Source organism: Anopheles gambiae, chromosome 3, assembly GCF_943734735.2.
Source record: "Anopheles gambiae chromosome 3, idAnoGambNW_F1_1, whole genome shotgun sequence".
NCBI classification, from domain to species: Eukaryota; Metazoa; Arthropoda; class Insecta; order Diptera; family Culicidae; genus Anopheles; species Anopheles gambiae.
Window position 1 is genome coordinate 1,395,079 of NC_064602.1, and position 24,491 is coordinate 1,419,569.

Consider the following 24,491-nt stretch of genomic DNA (forward strand, 5'->3'; position numbering starts at 1 on the left):
ACAAGCGGTGAGGGGGAGAAGGGACGCCGCCCAGTCGACGCGCACGAGAAGGTGGACGGATAGGCTCTATATAAGAACGTGGCGGCAGTGACGGTGGCCCATCATTTCGCTCTCGGAAACGGTGGCTCTCGGAAGTGGCTGCCTGCTGTTGTGTGAGCTGCTGCCGTACAGAATAGCGAACGCGTCTACGAAAACGGCGAGCTTTTTTCCCGAAGGCGGAGGTTGGTCGCGGAGCTGCTGGAGAGTGATTGAAAGGGTGTAATATCTTCCCACCTGTTGTAACGCGCGGCTAATAAGCTGTCAGCAAACGCAGCCCAAATCGATCGTGTCTGGCACGTGTTGTGTGTGTGTGTGTTTGGTGTAGTTTTGAATTAACGGTTCAAACACAGGAGAAATCTTAGTGTGCCGTGGCAAACTAGTTGCGGGCGCTTTTGGAGCAAAGGAAAGGAACAGTGCGCGCATACCCGACCGGGTGTGTGTGGGTTTACTTGCTACGTGATCGTGGTGTGCTCTAAGCGACGGTGAAGCAGCGGCAGTGGCCAAAGCAAGATGAATAAGTGTACGGTGGGAAGACTGTTGATCTGCTTACTGATTGCGTTCATTGCGGGAGCGCACGGTGCCAGCAACTATCTGTACGAGTCCGAGGAGCGGTACCCAGTGCCCGCCTCAAACCTGCTCGAAGGTAAGTGTGATCTTGCAGTGTTGCAAAATGTACGCTGAAACGCCGTGACTGTGAGCAATAGAAAAGAATGCTCCCAACACCCAACATTCCCGAAAATCCATCCCCGAAATGAGTGTGTGTGTGTGTGTGTGTGTGTGTGTGTGTGTGTGTGTGTGTGTGTGTGTGTGTGTGTAAGCGTGTCCATGTGTGTCTTTCCCTAGCGACCAACCGTTAGCAAAGCGTTGGGACGAGCTCATTTATCTTGAAGAGCAGGCCGTGACAGACGGTACTTCGGTAGAGCGCCCCCCTCCCCCCCGTCACTGTGCGTTAACGGTTTCGCCACCATATGGTGGCATTTGACGAGCAGAGGGAGGAACACGCAGCAAAAGTGGCACCTATCCCTGGTGCCGTCGGGGAACGCTCAGCCCAAGTGTAGCCAGCCTGTTGCATACAGCAAGCTTCACCATCGCCAGCACCCTTCTCATCCAGGTGTATTTGAGTGGTGCGGTGAGTGTCACGGTGTTTTCGTTGCCACAAACTGTTGAATGCCTTCCAGGCATCATGCTGTGTCTGTGTGTGTGCTGGGCGGCCGCTGTCGCAAGGCAAAATGGTCGAAAAGGCAGGAAATTCTAATAAATGGGTGTGGTGTACGGGGCTGAAGAAGCACGCCATGTTGGGGGAGCGGGGCAATAATTTCCGGACGTTTTTCGTATTTTGTTTGGTACGAACTTTTCGGTGTCTGTGCTTGGGGACGTTTCGTGGTGCTGGTTGTGGTATAGTTTTTTGAAAACTATTATGTTTCGAAGATCAACCATCCAAACATTTTAAGTGCTCTATAATTATAAAAGCACAAACAAATCCGATTCAATGTTTGTTCAATTTGGTTAATTCATTTATACTACGTTGAGCAGCAAACGCCGTTGTTTCACACTTAAGCCGTACCTCGTTTGCCTATTATAATTCAATTACCTTCTAACCAACCGTAAGCATTCCACTACACAAGTGCGTGCGGGCGTTGTTGTGTTATCATCGTTCGACCGTAAGATATCAGTGAGCAAGCGAGCGAGCCAGAGACCGAGCAGACAACAATCAAAGGTTAAGCTGCATGTGCCGTTCGCTTGACAAGCTTAATGAATTTCACTCCCTTCTCCTCCTTATCGCTAGCAGCACATACACACACACACACACAAACACACAACCAGTCCATTCGGCTGTTTTGCGCTGCACTCCCTTCACGGTCGATGAAATCTGATGGAAGCGCCAGGTCGTGCTCGAGGTTGTGCCTCCGTCGGGCAAATGGAGACGCCCAGCCTCCCGTACGATGGAAGCGCTCGAAATGGCCCCGTGTGTGTGTAGTCCGATTGCAGCGCTGCGCTCGCTGCTGGTATGCTGGTGGTGGAATTTTATGAATGGCTTTAATGTTGTGGAAAGCATACCTCAAGCCACTCTCGTGGCTCGTTGCCAGCCGTTGCGTTCTGTTGCGCTATTCCGCTTGCGCCTAACACGATGAGTGTGAATTCCAATGTGGCGTTCCACTTGCAGGTAGGGATGGCGTGCTCGGGAAGTAACATCTTGTGCGTAAATATTTATCCTTTCGCACACGATCGAACCAGCGGATGTCTGAAGCGACGTAAAGCACCGTACCTTGGAGGTAAAATTCAATTCTCGGCGCCAGCCAGTGTTCCAGGGTGGTGTTAAAGTGTTCACTGTGGCATCACACTGTTGGGCGATAAGTAGAGCGATGTTTGGCGTACCAATGTTTGGCAGCCAGACATGTGCATAAAAGTTTCACTCGCGTTGAATGCGAGTCACGCAGCATGAACGTCTGCAAAACTCACTTTACACCCGGACGTGGTTTGCATGGCAAACACACAGAGCAAAGGGATAATTTTGATGAATCTGGGGGGTTTTATCTAAAGGGGAAAAAGATACATTTAGGTGTATGATGTGACATGAATCAAGACTTATTGAAACGGGGAACGTTACTCCCTGCTGGGTTGTTGTATGAAGTTTTGCGAAGAAAAGACACTCTTTTGTGTTATCAATTAAAAGACCATTGGGACTGTTAATCAACAATTCCCTACTGATTGGTTTATATTTAGCAAACAAAGGTAAACTTGTTTAACCTTTTCCAGCTATCCGATGGTTTTCGTTTTTGTCTTAGTAAAAAGTTTAGTTTTCCATGGTTTACCAGAGCACAGTGCCAGCGGCAGCTGAACTGAGTTAGTGACAGGTACAGCTCCAAACACGCACACAGAAGTACTACAGGCTCACAGAACTTTCACAGTACAATTGTGCGGTTGTGAGCAAAGTTTGAATGAATTATTCGTGTTCGGTGGTGGGCTGTGGCAACGATTGCTGCAGGTGAAGCGCGTGTTATGCCCCATAGACCTACCACCGTTTCATTGCGTCATCTGCATACCATTTATTGATTATATTAACTGTGCTACAGACATGGGGAAGCGGGCACTGATTTAAAATTTCCCATTGACAATAGGCGTGGATTGAGATGGGAAAAGTTGTACCATTGATTGAGTTGAAGGGTGGTTTTCCTTGTTGGAAGAAGGGACGGAATGCAGCAATTTGGGCGAACCGTGACAGTCTCAAACAGACAGACAGATCGACACACATACAGACAGCCAGGACAGCCAAGACAGCTCAGACAGAAAGGCGAAGACAATCGGATAATGTCGCAAGTCAATGTTTGACTTGTCAGCAGAAAAGTGGGAACGCGCGATGAAAGTTATATGGCGAACAAATTACACGAATTCGGCAAATAGCATGTTTGTAGCCGTACACCCCAGAGTCCACTGACACGATCACCGACAGAGCGACTGCTCTCTGTTGGCGCCAAATATCCTGAAGTGTTGTAAATAGAATCCGTAGTAACACACACGCACACACGGGGCAAGGACAAGAACTGAAAAGGATGAACAGGACGACCATATTGACAAGCAATTTCATGTAAAAAGGGATGCAAGTGGATGGTTCTCGTATACTAACCGATGCCTTGCTAGGGATTACACTCAATATAAGCTGCAATATAAGAGTTTTCTATTGTATTAAAGTATTAAATACCCCGAAAAGTTCAATTAATCTCTAGATGAGGATGAGATCTGTTGCTGACTCATCCAAGACACGACGTGCAACCGTCTTATCAGCCATTGTCGTCCTTGTTAATTGAGTTTTTTTTTCTGTGTGGCTCTCCACTAAGGATAACACCATTGACCAGAGCGTTAATTAATGTTTTGGTCACAAGTAGTACGGGCCTATCATTCTTTCCGAACTTTTGTACCAACACATTGGCGCAAAAGGAAGCCTGCTTGCCACGCCGGTCAATTGAATGGGCCCTTCGTACCTTCGTCAAAAAACTTCGTACCGAGAAGTACAGGAAAAACTTTAATCCAACCAAAACCTGCCCGTAACCTGACAGCCAGGTGCTACCGTGCGAAGGTAGCAACCTTCTGTTTATGTTTTAGATTTGGCATCAGACGCGTTTAGAAATGGAATTTTCCTTCCATCTGCTAAGAATGGAACGAAGGAGCTTTGAGTGTATGGGGGGTTTTTCAGTGTAAATAATGCACATGACACGTCTTGTTTATCACAAAACCCAGAAGCCTTGTTTGACAACTCTTTCATCACGCTTTGAAATGAGTTCTAAAATGGGAGGAGAGAAAAAACCGAGCGGGGAAAATCCCGCACAAAAACGTCAATGGCAACCCATTGGAAGGGAATTTTGGCGAAAAATGTCGGTCTGTGTGCGGTGATTCACCCGTGTGATTGTGTTGAAAAAAAGAAGCGAGACAGAATAAAGCTGAGGGTGAAAAATTGCAATCCGTTCCCTTCGCAAATGGTGGGGCTTCCTATTGTGAGGGGGCCGGAGGTTAAAGTACTGTACGGGAATGGATTCGGAGGATTGTGGATCCGGTGGTTGGCATGTCGAACCCAAGTCGTTTGGACAAAATTTTATAACCGGTTTGGCGTACAGTGCAAAAATGGGTGCTTTCTTGTGGCTTTCCCGGTTTGAAATGTCACTGACACGCGTTTTGGGTTGATCAGAAAATCAGTGCGAAAAATGGCGTTTTTTTGGAAATTATTCACATACATATAAAGTCCTTAATATGAATTTCGAATTCATAAAAAAAAAAACAAATGTGTTTGCTCACTTTAAAGCTGGGGCAGGGGCTTGCAGCATTCAACACACACACAAAGCCATTTAGATATTGCTTTTACGGAATCGTTCCTTTAATCACTTCGCCTAAAAACACTTCGCAAAGTGGATATATTACTCCAGCACCCACACAAATGCTCCCGAGAATTGCGTTGAGGACACCGAGTACGATTGGCATATGAAAGAACTTTTTTATGAATCAAAAGTTCATCAGCCACACACACACAAAATTGTGTTCTTTTTATTTGCCCAAAAACATGCGATTATTTACTTCCACCGAAAGGATGCTGCTGCAGATAAACAAGACGTTCAAGAGCGCTGCAAAGGAAAAGGGAATGCCGCTGTAACGAGTGTGTGGAAATTTCAAGCGACATTGAATGATTACCTCGTTTTTCATATCTTTTTCCCATTCACGAGCAAGATTACCCATCGGGGAACACAAACGGTCCTGTTGACCCGCATTTGTTTTCGCTCTCTCCCTCTCCCCAAGAGTGTGCTGTGTTTCTGGCCCGCTCGGTATGACTTTTGAAGAACTCGCCATTTCGCCAAAACTAGAACAAAATGGCGAGCCACATTTATTGCTTGCTCGGCACAACTCGGCCAGAAACAGACGAAATTGCTTCGGACAGCAATTGAACGATTATGAATTATCGTTGTAGCTCTGTGCGTTGGCTGTTCCGAGAGCACTTCGGGAGTGTCTCATTTGAAAGACATAAGGGAAGTGGTCCACTCAGCAGCCGGTTTTGTTGGCGAACGCTTACCACGCGCCAGTGATTCGTCACAAAGCAGCAGCAACTGCTGCCGAGGAATTAAAAAGCGCCGTGACAGGAAACCGGAAGTGAACGTTTTACGGCAGAAAGACACTTTCATTTCACTGGTGCCAGTTTCTTCGCCTGATGGCACACAGCGATCCACCTACGACTGAACCTGTGCGTGGGTGCGAAATTGGATACAGCTTTTTGGGGGAGGGGGGTGGAGATCGGCTTCGTCATCGTTTCAATTTCGTCGCCATCTCGGCCGTTTTGTGACACAGTTTGTGCGTCTGAGTCACGCAAACTTTCCACCGTCGATGGGGAGAGGGGAAAATGTGTTGCGAGGAGCGTGTTTGAGGGACAGTTTTTGCCTGGAGAAGTCTGTTTTTTTGAGGTGGGCAGTTCCACCGGGACATAAAATAGATGTGTTTGTTACATTTTTGTGATCTTAAGGTCAAGGTGCAAATATTTCATGCAAATGGGAGTTTCTATTGAGCTACAGCTATTGACAGGTTTATATCGCAACAAACCACATTGGCTTTTCAATAAGCAACGTCTTGGAAGAAACTTTGGAAGAGTGAAATGATCTGAAGATCACAAAACAGCCTCTTGGTCAGGTGCACAACCACAAACGTCGTCAGTTGCTTGATTAAAGTAACAGGTAAAATGGCACTTCCCACTGCTTTCGGTAAATCTTGCCCTCTTAAACGCACGGGCCGCGCGCACATTGCCTGCCCGCACTGACACTAAGTTGACGTAAATCTGCCTAAAGCAACTGACGGACAGCTCGAAGTGATCGATTGAACTTCCGGTGCTTTGATGAACCAATTTCGCCACTACCACCCCCTTTCTCCATCGCCAAATCCACGCGACCGTTACCGTCCTCAGGTTGATTGACGGTTGATTTAAGGGAGCGAAGGCGGTCGGTCGGGCTAACCGTTCGCGGAAATGCCAGCAAATTATGAGAGGATGATGGATGGGTGGGGATGAAGGTTTGTTGGCTTCTGTGTGTGATGGGAGGGAAATTTGGAAAATGATTAAAATATAATGATTGTACCGAAAAACTTTCTCGCCATTGCAACGTACAGAGTGGAACGAAAGTTAGCTAAAGGTAAAGTAATGGAAAATGGTAATTGTTTAATATGGTGCGGCTTTTTTGAGGGGGAAGCGGTGAAAGTAACACCCGTTTATAGTTGTAAAGGGTAGAAACAAATACCTAACTTTGTTTTAGAATTGCGTGCTGAATCCAGAGGGTTTTCAATAAGCTCCAAAGCCTTCATTAGTTAGGTACATTCACCAAAACGTAGTTGAGGATCGTTTCGTTTGGTAATCCCTATTAAACGAGAGCTTATGGAATGCCGGCATCACAATTTTTATTTCATAGAAAAGGCTTTTTTTACAAACTGTTGCATTTTTTCTCTTCCATTGCGCTCAACACGCACCGAATATCACGCGCCAGCCCGACTCTTCGACGAATCGTCGCTGTGTAGGCGCGTACGCAACATAATTGGCCTCGTTTGCCACAAAGCAGCGCCACCTTTGATGGGTTTCCTTTTCATGCTGCACTAATACGTTCTCTTTCGCAGTGTTGTTTTTGTTGTTGCCTTTTGTTGTGGGGTTTCCCAGCTGCCCTTTATCGTTAGCGATCGTGCCGAACGATTTATTCACTGGATACTGGAGCGATGAGGAGCAGTTTAACACTTTCCTGCTGGCGTTTGCTTAGGACCGCTTGCAGTTGTCTGTGCGTATCAATTAGCCAGCGTTTAAGGGAGCTTGTTTCGATGTATAAATTAATTCTAAAAGTGAAACATAATCAGCAAACCGCGGCGCTTATAGGATGCTCCGGGAAGGCGAAAGTTTCCTTGAGGAATAAATTTTCTTTTAAATAAGCAAAAAAAAATGAGCTTTCTGCAAACAATCACTCATTAGTATTCCAACGGGACGGTGATGAAGGTTTTCTTCCAATAAATCAATTTTAATTTTCGCGCACTGCGCGCCCGGGTGCGAACACATTTGCGCGTTTGTTTGCTGGAGCTTAGCGTAAGGGGCAGCAGCACCCGCACAACCCGGGACTGGAATTACAATTTCTTCGAACCGAAACGGACTGTGTGAGCAAACAAATATAGTGGAGAAAAATCATCAATAAGGGAATAATTTTCAAATGAATGTTTGCTGTGCGCTCCAATGTGCTACCGTGTCGACGACACACTTTCCACGGAGACGATCTGTTGCTGTGAGGGGAAGTAAATGTGAAAAATGACCATCTTGAATGATTCACCATCGATTCAAACGGACACGAGACACGGTGTGACTGCTCAGCTTGGCATAATGATGAATTTATTGGTCCCGCTGGTTCGGTGGGCAGTGGGCCGAATAGAGAAAGGCAAAGCAACTCCTACCGTCTGTTGTTGGCGAGAGTTGCGTGGCCAACGGGGGATCAAACAAAGACGTAAAATCGAAAAATAGATTAACTTTGAAGCTTTGGTGGGTGAACTTTGCTAGCCAAATCGGTCAGCCCCCGTGAAGCTCCTGATGGCTGATGTCCCTGATTGTATTTTCTGTCGATCATTATGGACGATAGATGGCACTTCTGGGAAGACTCATCTTACTACAAGAGGTAAGACGGTCATTTGATTTTTTTTACAGAAAAAGACGTACCATTGATAAACATTGCAAACACGGGGTAGACCGGTCTGACCGTTTTGAGTTGGATTTAGTCTTCAGAAACTTCAACTAAGAAGATTAACAATAATCTTGGGACTGTTCATTAATGGTTGAGGCACATTTTGACCCACCTATCTGCAAATTTAATTGGCTCTTGTTCTTTTATCTTCGCTGTGCAATGGCTGTACTATCCGACAATGTCTATAAATAAGTATGTTACTGTTTGTGTGAAATGTGCCCACGCACTTCAATCTTCCATCGAAATCATTCTCAATTGTATCCATATGCAACACCAAAACAGCCGGCGAAATGGAAATTTCATGTCGCAGATTTGAATGCTTCCTTTAGAGGCGTGGGAATGCAATATTCTTTCACCACTGATTCCGTACTGATACAGTTGGGTTCATTATTACGCGCGCGCGCCGTGTCACACTTCAAAGCAAGCAGGGCCCACGCCAACGACTAACGATAGACTAATGACTTTAGCATCATTGGCACCTGGAAGTGAATCGTTTATCAGCAGCCCACCTGCTTTAGCATTGGACGTGTTGGAGTTGTAACACGATGCGTGGCGTGATTAACGCTATGTGCAAATTCGCTCGAACTGGTTGGATGTAAATTGTGCAAAATTGCATATTCCCACAGTGGAACGGTGTTGTGAGAGCGAGAGAAATAGTTAGTTCTGTGAATGGTGTGAATGGGTGAGCTTCCTTTTCCTCGACGCCTTACGCCTCCGACCAAGTTCATAATGATGTTGCAGATGATGATGACGATGATGGAAAGAAAAACTCTTCCAAAAGGGATGAGCGCACTCCGGGCGGTGTCCGACAAACTAGCGAGACACCCAGCGGTAGTACAGCATGTTCGTGAAGCACTAGCCACTTATCTAGGACACCGATAACTACCGTGTGCCGTCACGAGAAGTCCTGTTGGCTTGCCTTTCGTGTGCACTCTGGGGAATGGGAAGCAGATAAACCATTTTCCCAGCAGCTTCCGGTCCGGTATTGTTGCGTGTGCGCTGCATTGTGTGCTGTCCGACGGGATGCGCTGCAAAAAGGAAAAACGGTGCATGACTTTTGTGATTAAATTTATTATTTTGCTCGCTCTGCGACGGGAAACGGAACAGTTGTGAAAGAAAAACCAACAAAAAAGAGGCCATTTTCAACAAGCATTATTGTTATGCGTAGTGCAAGAAGTGAAGAAATGCGAGAGAATTATGATGCATGTCCTTCCTTACATTTGCCCATTGTTTTGGAATGTGCTTCCACAAGCCGTGTGGATGGATAATATTGTAAAAAGGAGGATTTAATTGCTTTCTGGTGCAACCCGGTTTACTTACAATTTAAAGTATTTGGTTCGTTTGGGATTTAGATTTGGAAGCATTCAACAAAACGCCTTAAAGTATGCAAACTGCAAAACATAATCTAGTTATTGAGAGTTATGTGAGTATTTTGTAAGCGGATTTCTCTGAAATTGTTTATCGTTTTATTGCTTATAGATGATTTGTTGTCACCATAAATCGGTAAGCATCACATTCACGCGTTTAACCATCTATTGAAACACCAATTAAAGTGTCGGTAAAAGTGACGGGCACGTACGGGCTGTTAGGTAGAAAGCATCATCGGTGCCTCGTTCACAGTTTTACGCTCCCCCACTCGTCGTTCTACTCACGCGCTGGCCCTCACCGCTGGGGGATAAGAGGAAAGATAAATAACACTTGCCTTGCGTACGGTGCTTTTGTAACTTCTCACACGCCACCGAGCATGGGAAGAGTTAAGCGAGGCTAATTTCAGCCCAACTCCCGGGTTAAAGTAGCTCGTGCCCATCCTGCATGGCACGGGTTGTAATTGAAGCTGATGCAATTTTTTACCACCGCAAACAGGCAGCTGATGCAATGTGGATGACGTTCGTGGTCTTTGTTGAGGCCTGTTGTGGAAAAAAAACAGAAGCGAAACACCGATGCCACAGGAGCCACATGCGGTGGAGCGAAATATTGGCCATCATTTGTCGTTCGGTAAACTGTTTACCAAATGGAATGAGCTTTCTGATAATCCGGCGTGGTGGGTTGGGGGACAGAAAAAAACACACACAGGAAATGCGTACGTACCATGCAGAGTGCAGGGAACAATTTCCTCTTCACCTGTGTATTTCCGGTATGGTGCCACCAGCAACTTCTCGCCGCATTATCCGTATGGCGCTTTGGCGTTAAACTATGTCAACCTGCCTGCCAGTTGGAGGGTGAACTGTGAGCAAATAGTCATGGGGCGTAGTAGCTATTGTTTTGCAAACACAAATAAAAATGGAATGAAACGGTTCGAAGCGACAAACTTGCATGGTGAAGTTGGCTATTTCCCTTGGAAAAAGAAATGTCGAGGAAATTGTTGTGCGGACAGGTCGCTACGGTGTTCTATAGAAACTTTTTTCCCTTGACCATGTTGTGTGACAGAAGAACAAAAAAACATAATTTAAACTTTGCCGGCTTCTGATTGCCTTGTTTCCGAGATGTGTGAGAAGGCACTGTTCGGGCAACTGCATTCTCAATAAATGTGGTTACCAGTTTTGGCTTATTTCTATTGCCAAACCAAAGTTCGGCCGGGAATTGAAGGCCACAAAATCTATAATTGACCTATGGGAAGCATCTATGCCATCTGGGTGGATAAAGCTATGAATAATTTATAAACGATGATGCAAACAAAATTTCAATCCGGGGACCGGGAGCTGGAGTAAACAGTTCCGGGAACGTAAATTTGACCTTTCCGAATTCGCCGTTCGGGCTGGTGATCGATTATGCTTAATTTTCTCCTTTTTCGGGATTAAGCTGGCGGGATTGTGGTGACGATGTATAGTGTGTCTGTTTTAATGGACACTATTTTTAGCGCTGCTCTCGGTTGCAGCTCAATGTGTCAAGTTTGGATGCATCAGTCGGTCGAGTCGGATGGGAAAACACTTTCGGAAGCTTGTAATTTGGCCCATTTGGAGGCGCGTTGGATGATGGTGTGGGTTGGGATATAAATAGTCATTGTGGTTGGTAATGGTTTTCAAAAATAGATCCTATTGGATGTGACGTTAGTGTATGAAGCACGTAACGCCTAAGATAGACCAGTTGTAAATGGTAAATAAGGTAAGGACTAGCTTTCCCTAGAAGTCGACTTCAAAGACGTCGCTTTCAGCTCTGACACGCTGTAAAATGGAAATGGAAATTAACCATATGGCTGGGCGCCCTGTTCCCATTAGTCGACGCGTTTGCAATAATTCCATTACGTTGCTATCCCAGCTCTTTATCTCAATAACGTACCCACAACCAGCCGCTCTTTATCCCTTGCGATATGAATGCACTAACGCAGGTTAGTGCAAAAATATTTATGGCACCTTGGAGAGAGTGGTTCCATGCACTACAAACCAAAAAAGAAGAAGGATTCAACTTCCATTACTTCCTTCACATCGTGCACAAACACATACGCGGGGAAAAAAGGGGCTAGAAACCTTAGCCGGAGCGTAAAGTGTGGCGTTGTAATATATTCATCGCTTCACGTTCGCTCACGTTCCCGCAGCGTGAGAAATGGCTGCATAAATTATAATGAAACGCTACACCCGTGCGACCCGTCGCCGTGTAGTTTATGATACGTAAATAAATAGTTACAAAAGAAAATACGCTTTCCTACCATTCCACTGCCCCGGGGGGTCGGTCTTCAGGTAGGAGGGATGAGATGAACGCGTGTGGCGCCTTTACGAAACCTAATAATGGAACCGGAAAGCTGTACAACGCTTTTCCGCCCGGAGTGAGTGGGTTGCCGTTTTTGTCTGCTGTGGCCCGTTGTTGAGCAGGAGCTTTAATTACGTATGCATCGGCGACACGGCGGTGTTGATGACGATGGTAATTCGATTAGCTTAGACGGCACTGCAACACTAGCAACACTTTGCAGATTGTTGTTTCTGCTCGTTGCTCTTATCTGATTTTCCAAGATCCGATTTCTTGGAAGGAACAATCGATCGTACTTTCAAGGAGGGGGTGAGCATCGTCGCCTATTGGCTTTGCTTCTTTGGGCCGGGAAAGCTCCCAAGCCGTTCGGTAGTTATTACGAAGCTTGCATTTAACGTATGTCCCGGAACAGAAACTGAGGGATACAATAGAGTTAGCATACTTTCTGCGAAGGAGTTTATTTAAGTTATGGAACAGGTGGAACGGTGGAAAATCGATCACTTGTTTGTTCCCCCTCTCTCAAGGGGAAAGGCCGAGTTTGAATTGGATTGCCGTTCCCGTTCCGATGGCGATTGAGACACACCTGTCCTGTCTCCACAACACCGGTCGAAGGTACTTTTGGGGATGGAATGGAAATGGTTATTGAATTTAGGAGAAAGGAACGCAAGTGTTTGATGTTGACGTGCAAATGGACATGTCGATGGACGCAAGGCACTTCCGTTGAAAGATGATATCGTTTGGCTCGTCTTCAATGGCAGCTAGGTTTGCTAGTGCTAGTGTATGCGTGTGTCCGCGTATTTGTTTGTACAGCTTTGTTAAGTGCTTTTTGTTGTGTATGTGAGTGTGTGTGCTTTAGCTGAAGGAACTGTGTCTTCTTTTCCACTTTACGCTAAAGCCTGTTTGCATAGGTAAAGCTGATCTCCTGTTAAACCAGACACCTTCAGTAATTCACCCGAAAATCAGCCTTCAAGGGTCAATAAGCTACAAAAAAGCGATACGGGCAATGTAAGAAAAGAATAAATCTCGCTTCTATCCACGCACTGAACCCCACATAATGTACCGTTACGCTTGACTCACACGACTGTGCTTCCATGCCAATCAAAGGGATCCATCAGTCGGATGGAGCCAGGGAAGAGAAAAAAAAACGGAGGAGAGCAAACAAGGACGTACTCATTTACGGATCAGTGACTAGCGACAATACTAGATAACAGGGCGTCTGCCATGGTGTATTGTACCGACAAGGAAGGGTAGGTGCTCGTGGTGGGCAAAAGGTACTGGAGAAAACAACGGGTAGATAACATCAAAAACCTCAAAAGCTTAAGATTGGGTTAAAGGGTGCTAGGAGTGTTGGGTGTGGGATTTAAACCATTTTAAAGTGAGCCGAGATTTGATGTACCGTGAGCTTTTCGTTTGAGATTAGTTTTACTAATGACTCTGTTATTCATACCATCTCTTAGCCATTGGTTCCTAGGAATGTGATGATACAACGTAGAAAGCTTAATTAATTTAACAATATTAGTCTGAGGATCCATGTTACAAACTCTCGGATAAACAATTCTTAATGGAATCATCATCCACCCAAAACCACCAAACCACCCTACCAGCTGGGGCCCTACGTTTCTTGTTCGTCTCGACCAGTCTCGACCATTAAGTGTCTGCAGTCGCTGCATGATCCAATCAACGTAACAGCGCTCCAGAGCAAACTGCAGGCCCATGTGCTCTGTCTGGTATGTGACAATTTTTTAGCAACAGATTTTACACCAGAATTGGATCATGGTGACACACTTCCCCATTCGTGCCTTTGGTGCGACCGGAACCGGTAAGCTGGAAAGGTCTCAATTAATGGTTGCCATTTTGAGATCCATTGTACCGCAAGCGATCCCGGCACCACTGCAGGGTCCGTCCCTTGGGACTCGCTGTTGCTGCCAGTGCACAATAAGTGAAGCTCTGTTGAGCTAAAGCAACCCATAACCTCCGGCTGGTTCTGGCTGGTCGACAAAACCCAGATGGCGTTTCCGGGTGGAGCATTGTGTCCTCCGTACGTTGTGTAGATTGTGGGGTTGTGGGTGTCTTACGACCAGCTCCAGGAAGTAAGGAGGAAATTGAAATTGCACTCTGAATCAACACACAGCGGCGAAGGTGGTCGTCTCTTGGAACTGTGTCCTCCCCACGTTTGCTGTGCCTTCTTTTCGTGATGGGAGTCGTGTTCTTTTAAAGAAGAAAAGCATTTAAAGCCAGAGGATATTGCAACGATTGCAACCACCTGTGAATTATAATGGTCAATGGGATATACATCCGCAACATAAAGGGCAACTCTTACGAAAGACTGTGAGAATTTTGAAGCAACATTTAGATTACCCAGCGACTGAGTTTATGATGAGGATGAGACGATAAAGATTGATTAGCTTTTATGTTTGATGATGAGATGAAAAATGGAACCAAATGTGCTTTACCAAAACACATTTTCGTCCCACATCACTCATTGTATGACGTTGGTTCGTCGTCTTCGTCGTCTTGCTTACAAACTCCAGGAATTCATCACCCAGACGCATAGGTATCGCTTACAATTTACCAATTATTTTCCATCCTCGATTTTTTCCCTATAAAACATCGCTCTTGTGGGCTTCCGGAAACCCAGAAAATCAAACCCCGCTGTACAATAAACCGTCGAGTTTCACCCCCCCCCCCCCCCCCCCCTCAAACGGATGTTAAATTAAGTTACATTAAAAACGTGATTATGTCACTTTTCTTACGCCCTCTTCCCCCTTCGTGGGAGCTTTTGCTTCATCGTTGGTATGCATCCTCGATGCTTCTTCATCTGCGATTCCCGAAATTCCAAAAGCATAACATTGGATGAAGCAATTTCCCCCATTTCCCAATAAGCATCGCCCTGCATGAGGCGGTCTGGATGTGCCGGGGGTTTCCTGCGTGTGTGTGTGTTTTTTGGTCTGTTTTTTCGCCGAAGCCCTATCATCGTCTGGCAAATAAAATCTACGAATATTACTTCACGCTTACCGAAGCACCCTCAAATTGATGATGTAAAAATATAAAAATGGATCATCATCGTCATCGGGATGATCATCGTAGTCATGCGTTGCCATCCCACTGCTGCGTACTGGCGACATGCTTCGCATAGGACAGCCAACATGGGCAGGAGAGATTTAAGAAAACATTTTCCTCGGCACGCAGAAGGAACACAGTGTAACGTTCGTTCGCTTCCTCACGATGCTTCAGCCGCTGGTTGGAGTGAGGTTGGAAAATATAGAGGACAGCTAGCAAAACCCAGCGAGCCTGCTCACCGTGCTGGAGTGTCGGAGAGTGCTTTTCGAGCCGCAGCTGCCGCACACCTTGCACGCAGTCCCTTTGGCCATGGCCACAAGAAAGTCCATGGCATCGTTAATTCAACAAGCAGAGGGTATTATTATGCTGGCGTTGACGAAATGGTGCTTCAGCAAGGCTACTGTGAAACGAGGGGTACAGAGGAGTTCCTTTGAAGTGCACGACGGGCAATATGTGCAAGAGTTTCCGGGGTGGGTCAATTTCCACGGACTTGGGGATACTTTCTTTCACGCGTGGAGCTTAATTTACGTTAGCTAAACTTTTTTTTTCGTTATTGAACGATTTATCGTACAGTGTCGTACGTTATTCGAGCTGGGAAGTGTGATCTCATATCCTGTTTGATAGTCGGAAGTAGTGTAAAGATAGCAACAAAAAAAAACAAGGAAGTGAAGGAAAACCGCCCTCTTGCATTATCTTGTGGCGTATGGTTGGCAGATCACAAAAGGCTTACTTTGGAGTGGGCCGCGAAAAGCTTTCGCAAAGATGAGCCTTTTGAGTGCACAAAATGAGGTTAACTTTTATGTCTGCCTGAATCGTTTTTGATGTGGTCATAGCCCTGGGTGGTGGTTTTGTTAAAGCGGATGTTTGCTCATGAAAATTAAGACACGATGTACACCGAATTTATGGGCAGCATTTGTAGTATCATTAATGCTATCGACCCTTCTGTCGTGCATATTCCAGTGACAAAAGCTCTTTTTTCTAAGCATCCTTTTGAGCCATTCATAATTACAATGGATGGAATGTCTTTTTAAAACGTTTCACCAGAAACTGCTCTTGTCCTTCTTCGCCCATCCAGCCTATCCACAAGGCGAGCGATGATGTATCCTTACGGGTGGTTTATTTTGCGTAGGTTTTTGCGTTCCTTCCGCCTACGAGAATTTACATTCATTCATGGATTGATTCGGGCGCTGGTAGAAAAATAAGCTTCCCCAGCTCCTCCGATCCAGCTAGCATCAGGCAGAGGCAGAGGCCGTTTCACGCAATTGATATAAATCTCCCATTATGATGTAACAAAGGCTCGCACAAGGGCTCGTTTACCCCCTACGGGTTGGGAAGCGATTGCTGTAATTGGTAACCTGTTGAATGGTGCTGGGTCTGGGTGAGAAGGAGAAGCTTTCTACTAACACAAGGGAGTCAGCTGTGCTGCTTCAGTAGGTAGCATTCTCCCATGCAAGGATGATGAGAAATTGATACCGATATCGGCAGGACACGTTGTTGTGAAAGTGAAGGCTTTTGTTTTCGGTTTTTTGTGGGACATTTCTTGTGAAAACGATATCTGTAGTGTGTTGTGTTTTGTAACTACAGATAAAATTTAATTATTTATTTACTGATCTGATACTCCTTCCCAAAACTTATCGGCCAACGTCAGCATCGACTTGGTGTGGCTGGCAGTTTAGTACATTAGTTCGTTCGCCCACACGTTCGTGCTTCATTCCAGCACCCATCCCAACCCAAGTCCATCCATTGATTCTGTTCGATTTCGATAAACTTACCATAAAACAAACGAGAAACCAATATATATAGAACACACCCGAACGTCATCGGGCGCTCGCTGGTAACATGCTGTACCACACTAGCAGACGATTTATCTCCAGTTGCTCGTCATTTTTTGTCGTCGGCCGCTCTTCCGACCCACCCCGGTAGAGCGGAGTGTTCCGGCTTCCCCGTTATTCCTTCGACGCACCAACTTAATGCTCAATTACATCGCACTTTTCGTACCCTGAACGCCCTCGCTGCACGTACATCGTACCAGCTGTGCAGCCTGTGATGTTGACTCGTACTCTTATCGATAAGGGAACAGTAAGCTGTATGTATGCATGTGTGTGTGTGTGGCGATGTAAAAAATACAGCCAATAAATACAATCAATCCATGTGACTAACCACTAACGAAATGGTTCCGTCGGTTCGGTTGGCCGGCCAGCCTGTGTCTACGACGCCTACGACGAGATCGATTAAAGGGTCCCAGGTCCCGGGGAGCAAGTGAGCGTAAACGTCAACCCGCACTTCCTCCTCGTCCTACACACACACACACACACCCAGCCGGGGAGGAAGCATTCCCACAGCGCGGTGGGGGCCACCATCAACACTTTGCCAGCCACCAACGTGCGATGTCGAACACGTGGATCAATAATGTGTTGTTGTTGCTGCTGCTGCTGCTGGCGCTGCTCCGTATGCTTTGGGACGTGGGGGTTGTGATCTCATGTGCCGCCCAAAGTGGATGTTAACTTGGTTCGGTACAAATTTATGCTGCTATCGTATCCATTCACCCCTGCGACAGGCCTGCGTTGGTTGGACGCCAGTAGCTTTAGAGAGGGCGTAGGGACCACAAAACCATACAAAAAAGGAAGAGAAACGTAAAAGGATAGAGCGTTGTGCGGTAATTTCCGACATATGGAATTTTATGTGTGGTGTGTTTTTTGCATTATTTGGAAGCATTTAGGGAGGAAATTTAATGACAAAGTTCCCCTCCCAATCCCTAACGCCTCTGTGCGTTGCGTTTTTGGGTGCGTGGGAAATGATGTGATTTGAGGGACGATTAATTGACGGGCGGTAATTGAAGGATAGCAGCAGGGCATAATGGAACGTCAAGGTTGCGATCTTCCATGTGTGTGTGTGTGTGTGTGTGTTTGTGCTTTACATTCCCATGGGTGTAAATGGTGATGATCACTTTATTAGCTTAATTACATTCTTTGGAAAGGCATGAAACCAAACATTTCACCATTTTTCTTTGACTTTTGATGGAACTCGACCATTAATGTACAAGTATTTACCATTGCTCTTTATTTACAGATGACGTCGAGGATAGCGATCGAGCGAGTCTCACGGACGATGGGGTGCTAGAAAACTATTTGCAAGGAGGAGGTGCTTCCAAGTAAGTATGGGCAAACAAAAGGCCCCATTCAAATCACGTGACAAAACATTCTCGAAGTTCCATTTCTAGCAATATTCAATCATTGCATTGCCGAAAGAACCCAAAACGTAGCTCAATTTCGATGAACTTCCAGAGCTTCTACATCCCTTAAATCTCTACGGATTCTGGTGGGAAAAGTTTTTCAATTTACCACCACCCCCTGCTGCGCTGGTCGTGGAGGGGTGGTGCTTTTGTTTTTGTCATGAATGATCGATTAGATGCGATATGAAAATCAAATAACTTTCAAGTGGATTCTAAGACCTCTCTCTACCTCTTCCTCTTGTTGTTCACGTTGTTGGCAAAAATAAGGGCACTTTTTCTGTTACAAAGTGCACGGCCCGCGGCGACTGGTGAACTAATTTAATGTTGTTTTTATTCCATTACTGCAGCACCATATGGTGCGAGGAGGAATTGTAACAGGCATTCGTCATAAAAATGTGTACCAATATGTATTTCGCACTAGCTTACACCGCGTCCCGCCCTGCTGGAGGATTGATAGCAGCGGCTCGAGTGTAGTGATAGTACAACCAATCCGGGACGTGATGAAAATTCCATTTCATCAACAACGTGCCAACTACACTCGACAAACACAAACAGACAGATGATAGGATGGATGGAGCTGGGGAGAGAGCGAGAGAGAGTTGGGGTTAGGAAGTGAAAGAAAGATGAATGAGAAGTAGAACAAGCTTTCGCAGGAAGAACATTTCGCTGTAAGTGTGCAAAAGCAAACCTTTTATCAAGGAGAAGAGAATGACGAAAAACTGTACAACAACTTCGAAAACAAAACACATCACAAAGCCGATAACGATAAGTAGAAAGCGCGGGAGATATTAATATGTGTTAGCACAAGGCAGCAGTACAGGCACGACACAAATCCACCAGCGCTTGACCATGAGAAGTGCAAAAAATATAGCGACACCGACACAACCGACTTCAAGGACCAAGGCCGGTGGCACGGTGGCCGTTTCGCTTCCCAACTCCACTCCACTCACCAGTGAAAAGCGCTCTGATCAAGAGCATGCTAGCATTATTATTATTGTTGTCATCATGACAGAGAAAGCTCCAGCACTGACAGGAGATTGTTTTTTTTTCCTTTCGCGCTGTAACCTTCGTCCTCAAGGCATTTTATCAGCCCAACGAAGAGGATTTCTTCTTTTTGTGTGTGTATGTGTCCCCCACGCCGCCATGTTCCTCTCTCGCTCTGATTTCGTAACGCCTTATCGGTACGATAAATGCCCAAAATTCCTATCGCACCATAGCGACACGAGTGTGTGGCACTAACGGACAGCCATCGTAATGGTTGGTAGGTGTGGGAGTAAGTAATAACAAAACCAGAAGAAAAAAAAAATCACTCCAACCAGTGGAACATAACTTCAACTTTTCGTACGTGATTTTTTTTTTGCCACGCTGTTGTTGTTGTTGCGCATTATTGGTTGAGCTTTTGAGCTTTTGCGATTTGACGGTTTACTTAATCTCTGTGGTCGCGGTTGGAGAATGAAGTCAAGGGAAAAGGCGACAAAAATGCTGAGTTGTCATACATGGTCCCCGTAGCTCGGGAGAGGAAAATGTGCCGATAACGACGCGGCAGTGGGATGTGAAAATTGATTGGAAGCGACACACATTTCGACACTCCGTAGTTATCAAGCTGTTCGTTTTTTTGCTGCTGCTATTGCTGCTGTACGAGAGCTTTGTTTACCAAAAAACCGTGACCGACGACGATGTGGCTTCCTCCAGCGTGACCTTCTATTAGTGGGGACCGGATTAACGATTTTTGTGCGATTATGCTGTGTTCCGGGTTCGTTCGTTTTTTGTCGTTTAATTTTTCGCTTTTGGCATTTTTGGGACTATTTTTCTGCTCTCCGTGGTGGAGGTGGAGAGCTGACATTTGAGAAGCTCGTGTCATCTTCATCCCGTAGTCTTGTTTGGTCTTTGTTTTTAGTAGCGGTAAATGAGTGGTAAACCATTTTTACGCCAAAAGACAGGCACTGTTTTGCCGATGTCACTATCGATGTGTCCAACGCTGCTGTCAGTGATTGGATGATTAATAGCCATTCAAGGCGTGTGGGTTTGTGTAGGAGCAGCTATCGTTGTTTGTGGAGATAATTAACGTATTCAGATTTAGTGTCGTTTCCTACTTATGAAGTATCATGTTCACATGTACTGCTATTGTTCAACAAATAAGCTATAAGGCTATAATGTTAACGACAAGGATAATTAAGAATTTTGATGAGTCATAGATAAACCGATAGCATACATCTTTCCCAATAAATGTCGCTTTCAAAACAACCCAATACTTAACAGTGTCATTTCGTTTCCTAACTTTACAGACGATCATCCCTGATCCAGGTGTACCGAAGGGGATGCATCCCAAGAGGTGGCAACTGCGATCATCGGTCCAACGACTGCTGCCACAACAGCTCCTGCCGATGCAACCTTTGGGGCTCCAACTGTCGCTGTCAACGCATGGGCCTGTTCCAGAAATGGGGATGAGCGCTGAACGAGCTAGACCACTAAGATCCTTCCATTTTTTTTTTGCTTTCTTCCCAATCACTTCCCGATTCTGATTTCACATTTGAAATAGTAGTCAAATCTTTTTGAAGAAACTGTATTTCCTATCTTACATTGACGGTTCTTTTCAATTCAGTAGACACTTATTATTTCTCCTCCCAGTATCGATGATTGGTTTTTGTATTGGCTTCAGTTAAATGATTTCAAATTTTCTTCTAAACGGATACGGATATCAGAACCATAGCAAACGATTTATTGGAAAAAACGCGCAATTCTATCACGACACGGAACAGGGACAATGGGAGAGAAAAAAAAATAACATGAACAGGAACATCTGATCACGGAACATGGCAAAAACTAACATTTACTGACGCATTGTATGAAAAACAAACGCGCAACGTTGTATTGCAAAACACACAAATTACTTCCTAGCTGCTCTGATGGTGAAATTAAGGATTTTATATAAAGAAGCAAAACCAAATACATTTATATATATACAAACCCCCCTATACATATATATTATATATATACACACGTACACATAAAGCATCCTTAAAGCATACGTTTTACGATTCCGCACACACACACACGAGGTGCTAGCTCCTCTGCTAGCACACTCCCACGCACACACGCACCTGATGGCGTGTGTGTATGTGTGTGTGCGTGTGCATGTACACGGGTGTGTACGGGAAAAGGGCCGTACGGTACAGACACACTCCGAAGTGGCTCCTTGGGCGGTGCCAAATACGTTCCATTGCGCCGCTCCATACGAATGAAGTGTCCAACTGGTTCAACTGGTTCAAGAACAAACCCTGCAGCAACCCTGCAGTAAACACCCGCATAAACTCCGCTCGTTTCTTCGTTGTCTGTCCTTCATACTTCCAAACGCACTTCACAGACAGATGGTCGGACTGACTCTGGTGTGGTGTGACTGCGGTGACTGGCGAGATCGGGGATGACGAAACTAACTACACATTACAGAGTTACTGTTTTAGGATTAGGTTGGGTGGACAAGGTGTTACATGAAAATCACCAGGCAGGGCTACTGCCGTTGCCATTGCTATTAATCATGATAAAGATAAACGTTTTTAATAAGAGAAATTCAAACCCCCTCCCTTAAACAAGCCCTCAAAAGCTTCTCGATGTGTGTGAGTGTCCAAAGATAATAGAATTAAATGAGAAAAGCGATTCCTATCTTGGTTTAGTTCATTTTCGTACAATCATTACGTTTTAAAGGAATAAATACCATTCCATTCTAGTAAATCGCTTGGCGAAAAACGTATTGTTTGTGTACTTCCACTGAAAACACCATCATTTGAATCAGAACGTTTCTTTAAAAAAAATCTTCATACATCTCTTGCAAAAGAAGCTTTCCATTGTTGTTTAATCTTTGTGTCAATAAGAGAAAGAGATGGGTGGCAAAAAGACTTAAAGAAAACGATCCAATTAGACACAGTGCACAAAATGACAAGATCAATTGTACAAGTTTTTCTGTCCAGGGAGAGGAGAAGATACCGAGAAAGGTTGCACTAGCAAATATGCACAGTCGAGCAGGGTACGGACACAGCACTAGATTGGGATGGGGGACAGAAACTAGCCCTATGATGTAAAACAAATACCGTAGTAAGTTTTCACCCCCCCATTGGCACTAGATACAAGGCACAAGCCGAAATGATGGAAGCTTTTCATACAGTTGCATATAAAAATACGCATACATATTTAACGCCATTATCTATGTGCTGTATAATTGTACAACCACCCATGCGTGGTACGAATACTTTGGAGCTACTTAAAGTGGTCTCCTGTGAGCGTCCTAGTGCCCAGCCACACACAATAACACAACAGCACAGGTTAGGCGCACACGTTAGGCGACAGATTCAGAGAACGGTCGAGCAGTTTGATTGAGCTGCAAACTCCATCAAAGTACGCTCTGGGTTGGGTTGCAAAGGTTGCGCAAGAAGCGAACGCCTGCACAAACGCCCATACCAATCTGCTCGAAATCCCATCATGGCAGCTAATCAGCTCGAATGGTGCGAACAAAAAAGGCTCACCAAAAAGGTTTACCGCAATCGTTGTCTGTGGTGTGGTGAAGTGTGTTTTGTGCTCCAAAAACGGACAGACGGCAAAAGTCCGACCGGTGTGGGGACGTTCGTGCAAGCTTGCGTATTGCTGTGTCTCTGCCACATGCACCACCGGTCAACCGGTGCACACACACACACACGATGGCGAGAGGTGGACCGTTTCCCAGCCTTTCAAACAAACGATAGTAAAATTCATCTCTCTCCACCGTTTGGAGGATACGGCGATTGCAATCGTTTTGCGCGGTAGCTTAAAATCCCCACCACCAGGGGGAGCAACACTCTTCCCAGCTCTGGCATACCCTTTGCAGGTGGAACCTTTTGCGTGTAAGCCTTTTCTTTATTGATACCAAAGTTTGCATTTTTTATCCAATCGGTAAGCATCTAGAACACTAGCAGTTATTGTATTGTAGTTGCTGGACGAATTGTAATTATTCCCACCTCCATCCTTCTCATCCCCCATATACATACATACATACATACATATATGTATAGATCGGAACGATCCAACTAGTGTCATTGAAGTCCTTGCCGTATTTAAACAAAAGAAACTCTGAGTAAGCTTCACGAGACTTTACAACACGCAAGCTCTGTAACGAGTGTGTCCTGATGATGAAGATGTGTGAGTCTTTTTGTTTGAAAATCTTACGTTAATGGTCCGTTATTTTTCGATGCCCATTCCGCACTGGCTGGGCAGCGGTGCTTCGTGCGCCCAAAGCAAAGAATCGCTTGGGAAGAGATCAGGAGCATGATGAAACAAAACAAGATAAATAAAAGAAGGATAAAACACACTGTAAAGAGAGAAGGGAATAGTACAAGGGGATAGTGAGGGAAGAGAGAGAGAGAGAGAGAGAGATAGTATGATGTGGACAATGAAAAATGAACAAATAAAACAATATACAAACAAACCAATGCAAAGTTAATCACACTGTTCGATACACTGTTGCAAAAGCATAAATCACTGCTCTACACTTTCCCTTCTGTTTTGGGATGCTTCCGTTCTGAAACATCCAGATCCTTTTTTTTTTTGTTAATTATAATGGAAAAAGCTGAGAAAAGTATGAAAGAAAAGGATAGTTGATTGAGTTGGATTGTGTTTTCGACGATGCGAAGGTAAGATAACATGATTAACGTGTTCGCTAAATGCTGGTTAGCAGGAGAGCCGTTTCATTCAACAAAAGAAGTATTTCTTGCGATTATTTCACTCAATCAACGTGAATGCTAATAAAGCGTGAATTTCTATTACCGCTAAGTGGTGCTGCTCGTCTCTTTCTTATACCGGCGCCCGCGTTGCAAGAAGTTAGTCTTGAGTAAAACTTTGGTTTTAACGCCATAAAGCACCACTCTCGAGGCGTGCGAAATGGATCTTGAGTGAAAGAGTTTGTCGGGATGAGCGATATAAAGACAAAAGTTGGTCCACTTCCAGCAGCATGATCTTGTACGATAAGAAGCTTTCGAGAGCATCTGGAAGCGCTTTCAAGGAAGCATCCATCCACGGGTGCATTGTCATCTGCTATGAAGCTTAAGAAAACTCTGCAGTAAAATGGGATTTGAATAATATCACATTAAAATTTCTGTTCATTTTGAATATGAAGTACTTTAAATGGTTTTACGTTTTTAAACAATAGCTAAACTTGGAAACCCATTCACTAAAGCAAAAAGGTCCATCAAAGCACGTGCTCTCGTGCATCGGAACGTACGCAGCCA

The 24,491-nt window shown here is 45.1% G+C and overlaps 1 protein-coding gene across 1 annotated transcript; it reads left to right on the plus strand.

The window, feature by feature from the left end:
* The first annotated feature begins 83 nt into the window (after positions 1 to 83).
* Positions 84 to 23,707, plus strand: LOC4578402 (uncharacterized). Its single transcript, XM_001237960.2, has 3 exons — positions 84 to 682; positions 18,078 to 18,159; positions 20,526 to 23,707. Exons 1-3 carry the CDS (start codon positions 550 to 552, stop codon positions 20,686 to 20,688), a joined length of 378 nt encoding a protein of 125 aa, XP_001237961.1. The 5' UTR covers positions 84 to 549; the 3' UTR covers positions 20,689 to 23,707.
* The last annotated feature ends 784 nt before the right edge of the window (positions 23,708 to 24,491 follow it).